Consider the following 7,994-nt stretch of genomic DNA (forward strand, 5'->3'; position numbering starts at 1 on the left):
TATATATAAACAGACATGACACAAGTAAATAGAAAGCCTTGTAATCATTAAAATTTATTTAAATCGGAAATTATACTTTAAAATTATTTATTAATTGCTATACTGTGAATATTTAATATTTAGTAGACATGCACTTAGCATTTTTCAATGCAAGGACCCTATTAGGCATGTTACTGACCAGATGACAAATATTCTCTTGTGGAATTTCTTGCCAAGTTTTGTTCAATAATCTCAAAAGACCTGGCTTTGAAGATGCTTTTTGTTCTTTTTATGAAGTGTCCTGTCCATTATGTCCCAGAAGTGTTCAATTGGGTTCATATCTGGTGACTGGCTCATTTTAGCCGTGTGACAGGTCTTCGCAAGCAGGGTTTTTAGTGTCCAATGAAGTAAAGATACAAATTAGTGAGCTGGCTACACTTCTGGGAGAGGTCACAGATTATGCTCTCACTTGCCTTGCTGGGTCTTCTCACGTACTGCATATTTCCAAAGGTCCTGGTCACTGGTCATTGCCTCGGTGAGGCCTAAAGTTCAAAGGTCATGCTTCACCACCTCATCCCAGGTCTTCCTGGATCTACCTCTTCCACAGGTTCCCTTAACGTCTAGGGTGTGGCACTTTTTCACACAGCTATCCTCATCCATTCTTGCCACATGTCCATACCAGCGCAATCGTCTCTCTTGCACACCAGAATTGATGCTTCTTAGGTCTAACTTTTCTCTCAAGGTACTTACACTCTGTCGAGTATGCACACTGACATTACACATCCATTGGAGCATACTGGCTTCGTTTCTTGCAAGCTTACGCATGTCCTCAGCAGTCACGGCTCATGTTTCACTGCCATGTAGCATGGCTGTTCGTACACATGCATCATACAGTCTGCCTTTTATTCTGAGTGAGAGGCCCTTTGTCACCAGCAGAGGTAAGAGCTCTCTAAACTTTGCCCAGGCTATTCTTATTCTAGCAGCTACACTTTCAGTGCACCCTCCCCCGCTACAAACTTGGTCACCTAGGTAGCAGAAGCTATCAACTACTTATAGTTTTTCACCCTGGAGTGTGGTAAACATTTTCAGTGTTTATTGCTCCTGAGCATCTGCCACATACAAAAACTATCTTGCTAGTTAGCCTTCTTTTGATATTGCTGCACCTCTTATGTGTCCATAGCTTACACTGGGTACATCTTATGGAGTTTCTACCTACACCTTTTCTGCAGATTGAGCAGGGCCATCTACCTTAAGGGGTTTGTGTTTTGTCTACCTTCCTACTTATTAAGACTTTGGTTTTAGCTAGGTTGACTCTAAGGCCTTTCGATTCTAGTCCTTGCTTCCACACCTGAAACTTCTCCTCTAATTCTGATGGTGACTCAACAATTAGTGCAAGGTCATCAGCATGGAGGAGCTCCCAGGGGCATCCCATCTTATCTTGTCAAAAAGCAAAAGTTCACCATATTAGAACTCCCCTAGGAACTTTGTTGCACCAGTTTGCAGTCAAACCATCCAACCCATACCAGCATGGAAAACAGACTTTAAATGATGAGATGAGAGAATTCTAAAAGCAGAAGACTTCTGTTCGTTTAACAAAATTAAAGAGAAATTATCAAAGGCTCCCTCACACTCATCCTACAATATCATTAAAAAAAAAAAAAACTATCATATCATTGACATCTCAGAGCTGAGATAATGCCTGATTGATTCAAAACGATTTGAATAAATAAACATTTTGAGGTGGTGTCAAGAAGTTTCCAGACTAGTTCTGAGGCATGGCAACAGATGGCAGCACATGATTGCATGCGCAGCGAGAACTAGCAGTGACTTTGATGAGGCAGTGTGCCAGGTGACACCACTGTGTTTACTTCACAAGTTGTGAAATTTGTGTTTTTGTGATCACATGTATGCTGTAGTCTGTGATTTTGTCATGGACAGGAACAAAGAGCCAACGTGAAATTTTGCGTCAAACTTCGGAAGTCTGGTGCAGAAAGATTGAGCATGCTTCTGCCAACTTACAGCAATGAGGCAATGGGCATGTCAAAAGCAGAAGATTATCCCTGAAAGATAATAAGTGGTCTGGAAGTCCTACTACAAGTGTCACCCCTGAAAATGTATTGTCTACTGAGAATTTGTCCCCCAGGGCCAGACCCTCAATCAAAAGTTCTACTGCAACATTTTGAGGTGTTTGAGGGAGGACATTCGGTAAAAGCAACCAGATCTGTGGAGCACGAAGAATTGGATTCTTCACCGAGCTCGCCTCACTTATGAGTTTCTTGCCAAAAACATGGTATCGCTTCTGCACCTGCCCTATTCACCAGATTTAGCACCTGTGGACTTCCATCTCTTCCCCAAGATGAAAATACTGGTCAAAGGTCACTGTTTTAACACTGTTGTTGAAATCCAGAGTGAATCGCAGAAGGTCCTTGATGAGATTATGGAAAACAACTTCCAGGTTGGATTCCAAAAGTGTGAAGAATGCTGAGATAGGTGTGTTGCTGTGCAAGGTGACTATTTCGAAGGAGATGATGTCAAAACTTAGGCACAGGCGTGGCTGTGTGGTAAGTAGCTTGCTTACCAACCACATGGTTCCAGGTTCAGTCCCAGTGCGTGGCACCTTGGGCAAGTGTCTTCTACCATAGCCGCGGGCCGACCAAAACCTTGTGAGTGGATTTGGTTGACGGAAACTGAAAGAAGCCTGTCATATATATATGTATAAATATATATATATGTATGTATATATGTGTGTGTGTGTGTGTGTGTGTGTGTGTATGTTTGTGTGTCTGTGTTTGTCCCTCCAACAACTGATGCTGGTGTGTTAACATGCCCGTAACTTAGCAGTTTGGCTAAAGAGACCGATAGAATAAGTACTAGGCTTACAAAGAATAAGTCCTGGGGTCGATTTGCTCGACTAGACGCGGTGCTCCAGCATGGCCGCAGTCAGTAAACAAGTTATTTTTTATGAAACCTAAGTAGTCCAGGAACTTTTTAATATCATCTTGTACATTTGATTGTTAAAGTGTTAATGTAAAGAATTCCACTGTATTGTTTTCTTTTTCTTTTATTTCATTTTGATGTATTTAAATAATGCTAATCGTTTTTTTTTCTTTTGTTTTTACTTTCAGGTTCAAAAAATGCCTCCAACTCGATTTCATCCCTATCATGGGGAAAATATTCAGTTATTTCATGAAAATCTGGTGGCTTACCGTAAAACTAGTTTTGCTCATGCACTGACATTTAGTGAAGAACCTCTAAAACCGGGAGAGATCTTCCTTGTGGAAATTGAAAAGACAGAGCGTGGATGGAGTGGTCACCTACGTATTGGTCTAACACAATTCGATCCACGTAACCATTTCAAATTACCGCAGTATGCTCTACCGGATCTTGCTAACATGGGCAAATCATGGATCTATGCTGTGAATAAATCTCACAATCGTATTTTCACTGGGAACATTGAAATTGATGAGGATCAATCGACAGAACCATACCAACCTGTTGTGGGAAACGAAGACTTAATTCAAACTCCGCGTGGTACTTTTAGTCGTAGCCTTCTGTTACCTGTACGATTCCCCATGGAGCGTAAAAATGGCTATTGTATTCCAAAAAAGGGAAGTATCTTGCCGACTGACGTTGGCAGTCGAATAGGTATCATGTATGTAGTAAACGATGACCGCGCTGAGATGCATTTTATTATCAATGGACTGGATCAAGGACCTTGTGCCAAAAATATACCATATCAAGATGGTCCTTTATATGCCATAGTTGATGTTTATGGCACAACTAAACAAGTACGGATAATTCAACTCTATGGAGGTTTGTACATTTTTACCGGATAAGCAATCACTGAGTTGTTGTTTGTTGCTGACAAATTCTTGAAAATGTTTTGGGTTTTTGTACTTTCCAAATAGTGAATGTACATTGCATATGTAATTAATACCAGGTACAGTGACAGGTAATTTAGAACTTTGAAGCAATGAGTCTGGAAACAAAATCAGTATGTTATTCAAGAAACTAAAAAGATTCTATCTTTAACATTCTAAATGTATTTTTATAGGTCATGTGTGTGTGTATATATATATATATATATATATATATATATATATATATATATATATATATATATATATATATATATATACATACACACACACACACACACACACACACACACACACACATTTATATTAATTAATTTATTTATATATATAGATTTCCAGAGTTTTTTGCTTTTTTCTCAAATTGACATTTCTGATTATGAGTAGCAATCTTTAGGTCTTGATATCTCCAAGAATAATTGATGTAATAGGCTGAAATTTTGCATAGATGCTGTTCTAGTGTGATTAGATACACTTGATTTGTTCATCTTCCAGAGACACTTGAATGCTACTACCCAGGGGTCAAAAACGCTTGAACTGCTGTATATGGCTTTGAGCAACCCCATGACGAAATCTAGGCCAACTTCATTAATGTCTTTGATTCAGCTTCTAGTCTGTACCTCAATCTGTTGGCATTCCAAGTTAGGGCATATTATCTTTGTTTGGTAGAAAAATTGACCTACAATAAGGGTATTTTGCCTTGTCGGTCATTTTGAATTTATAATTAGGTCATGAATAGATAAGGTGGAAATTTGAATATGTATTTTGATAGAACTAACATTGTTCTTGATGTATGCCATGTTTGGTTTTCCTGGGTCTTATTCCCGCTGCGTGAGAGCATCTTCAATTTAGGAGTCTTCTTCCTACGTCTGAGGTGTTAGTCTTACCTTAAGGGGTACGCATGCTTGTAGTGGAGTGCTCAGCCGCTTGCACATTAATTTCACAAGCAGGCTGTTCAGTCAATCAAATTGACTGGAATGCAATGTGTGTATGCAGCATGTACCACCACCAAACATTAATCGCAAGTCGATGCAACAACCTGTAAAATTTGAGATTAAAATTAGGTCAGCTGAAATTTGTGCTGGATTAGGGATGGAACTGGATTAGCAGTTGTAAGATTAATGCTGGACAATCTGCACACTGTTTACTATTGTATATTAATTAAGACTCTAATATATTATTTATTTTATCAGTTGATGTTAATAATTTTTCCTTTATTTACATTATTTACATTTGACGGATATTTGTCCTCATCTTGTTTGTTGTTAACACGTTTCGGCTGAATATACCCTCCAGCCTTCGTCAGGTGTCTTGGGGGAAATTTCGAACCTGGGTTCTCATTCCTAACGATGTTACTATTATTATTATTATTATTATTATTAATACTATTATTAATCAGGTCGCTGCCGTGAATCGAACTCGGAACCTTGGGGTTAGTAGCCCGCGCTCTTAACCACTACGCCATATGCCCGTGGGCATATGTAAATAATTCCTCATCTCTTAAATATAGAACTGTAGTTTTTCCTTGTTTATATATTTATGTATTTGAATTTAATTATGCTTCATTTTTTTTTTCTTTTCCCAGCAATAATTCAGATGACATTCTAAATAATGATGTTTTTAAAGTGCCCATATTTATTTATAAATCATAAAGTTTAAAAGATGTAATTGAGTAATCTGTGATTGGAACAACTTCTGTTAAATAATGTTTAAAACTTGATAATGCTGGTTTGTTGTGAGAAGAAAGATGTTCCTACTTTTTTTTTGTTTTGCTTTTTATTTGTTTGTCATTGGACTACAACCATGCTGGGGCACCACCTTGAAGGGTTCAGTCAAATAAATCAACCCCCAGTATTTATTATTATTTTTTTTAAAGTCTGGTATTTATACTATTGATTCCGTTTGCCAAATTGCTAAGTTACAGGGAAATAAACAAACCAACACTGGTTGTCAAGTGGTGGGGGACAAACACAGACACAAGATTACACACACACGCACATGTCATGCAGGTTTCTTTCAGTTTCCATCTTAGGTCAATCTGAAGCTAATGTAGAAAGCATTTGCCCAAGGTGCTATGCAGTGGAACTGAGCCTAGTACCATGTGGTTGGGAACCAGATTTCTTACCACACAGCCATGTTTGCATCTATCCCTACCTTTAACCCTTTCGTTATTGTATTTATTTTGAGATGCTCTGTTTCTTTTAATTGATTTTAAATATAACAAGGAATTTAGTAAAATAACTTAGTTATCATTGAGCTGGTGTTAGGAACATAAATTGTGACTAAGGTTTGGTGGAAGATTTTAATTCTAAACTTATGAAAACAAGCCAGAGCCAGAGGTGGTTTCAGCCGGGTTGATAACGAAAGGGTTAATAAAGGTGCACGAGTGGCTGTGTGGTAAGTAGCTTGCTTACCAACCATATGCTGTCCTTTTAGTGTTTAAACGAATTATGTTGTCCTTTTAGTGTCTAGTGTCTAGACTTTTAGAATGTTTTATTTTCTTTGATGCAATTGAAGCATTCCCTCCAAAGGCTTCCATTTCTATCTCAAACCTTAGTGTACAAACAATCTTGCATCATTTATAAAGTTGGCAATTTTTAAATCCCTGTTTCCACATGTTTCAACAATGACTGCATATCTTTTCATTTCTCGTATTAGCATATTATCTGCCATAGTGTATCTGAAAGAAATAGAAACCTTTTAATTGGTTTGACGAGAGTAATAACACTGATAATTAAGTGTCCTCAAGTACCTCTTACATTTTGTATAGTGATCATTTAGCTTTTTGCTTTAAATAGCTTTAACTTTGAAAGTGAAAATTTTGTTCTAATTTGGACCAAGAGTGGAACTTTGCATCAGGTAACAAAACCAATGCCTTCTTTATTATTTTTTTCTTTCTTTTCTCAGCCCTTTGTTTTTCTTGTATTTTTCAATTATATACATATATATATATTTACATATATATTTGTTTCCTTCCAGTGACATCATTACAGAATGCTTGTCGTGAAATCATCTTACAAATGGTTCGCAAAGAAGATATTGATATATTACCATTGCCAACCAAATTAAAGCAGTTTCTGTTATATGAAGTCTGAAGAATACTTGAACAAAGTGTGTGGCTCCTTCTATTGTGTGATATTTGAACATTGCATGAACAGAACATTTGTTTTTGTTTTTTTTCTCCCCACCAGACTTTATCTACCTTTTTTCTCAAGGCTAGAACGAAGTTGGAAATATAAATTCCCACCTTTTTTTTTTTTTTTTTTTTAGACACATCTTGACAACTGTTTATCAGAAACATGTAAGATCCATTGCTGCTGCTACTACTACTACTACTACTACTACTACTGCTAATATCATCTCTAACCTTCCCCCATAACCCCACTTTCAATAAATTTGCTACTAGTTGTGAAAAAAAAAAATATTCTATCGACTAACCCAGAACACATTCTTTAATGGACCAGAATTGTTTTGTAGTGAAGACAGTTTTTGTAAGTTATTTTTGGGTTAGTAAATTGATAGCTGTTTTTAGTATTAGAATATAATGTATATATTTTGTACAAGGCAATATCTGTAAGGAATATATTTTTTTTATTTATACAGTATTTTTTAATAGTTTATCAGCAAACATGGATTGAAGAAAAGAAGAGAAACAAAAGGAAGAACATCAACACTATAAATATTACTCAAACACTGATTGATACATGGATTCATTGGGATTGGAAAGATAAAACTGCAATTATCTTCTAATGCTAATATCCTTAATTAAAACTCATGCTATTGTTACATCCTCTTCATTTGGGTTTATTATATTTTTAATTAGAAAGATTTTATATTTTGTGTGTCTGTATGTGTGTCTCCACACATTTTGTATGTATGTATGTGTGGCTGTATAGGCGCAATGGCCCAGTGGTTAGGGCAGCGAACTCGTGGTCATAGGATTGCGGTTTCGATTCCCAGACCGGGCGTTGTGAGTGTTTATTGAGCGAAAACACCTAAAAGCTCCACGAGGCTCCAGCAGGAGATGGTGGTGAACCCTGCTGTACTCTTCCACCACAACTTTCTCTCACTCTTTCTTCCTGTTTCTGTTGTGCCTGTAATTCAAAGGGTCAGCCTTGTCACACTGTGTCACGCTGAATA

The 7,994-nt window shown here is 37.2% G+C and overlaps 1 protein-coding gene across 1 annotated transcript in view; it reads left to right on the plus strand.

Moving 5' to 3' along the window:
- LOC106875460 (neuralized-like protein 2) overlaps window positions 1-7,640 on the plus strand; it is a 12,224-nt gene extending 4,584 nt beyond the window's left edge. Inside the window, exons 2-3 of the mRNA XM_014923611.2 lie at window positions 3,105-3,792; window positions 6,834-7,640. Coding sequence (XP_014779097.1) covers window positions 3,105-3,792; window positions 6,834-6,949 — 804 coding nt within the window. The 3' untranslated portion in view covers window positions 6,950-7,640. The remainder of the gene's footprint in view (window positions 1-3,104; window positions 3,793-6,833) is intronic.
- Window positions 7,641-7,994: the final 354 nt, after the last annotated feature.

This window comes from Octopus bimaculoides, chromosome 20, assembly GCF_001194135.2.
Source record: "Octopus bimaculoides isolate UCB-OBI-ISO-001 chromosome 20, ASM119413v2, whole genome shotgun sequence".
Lineage (NCBI taxonomy): Eukaryota > Metazoa > Mollusca > Cephalopoda > Octopoda > Octopodidae > Octopus > Octopus bimaculoides.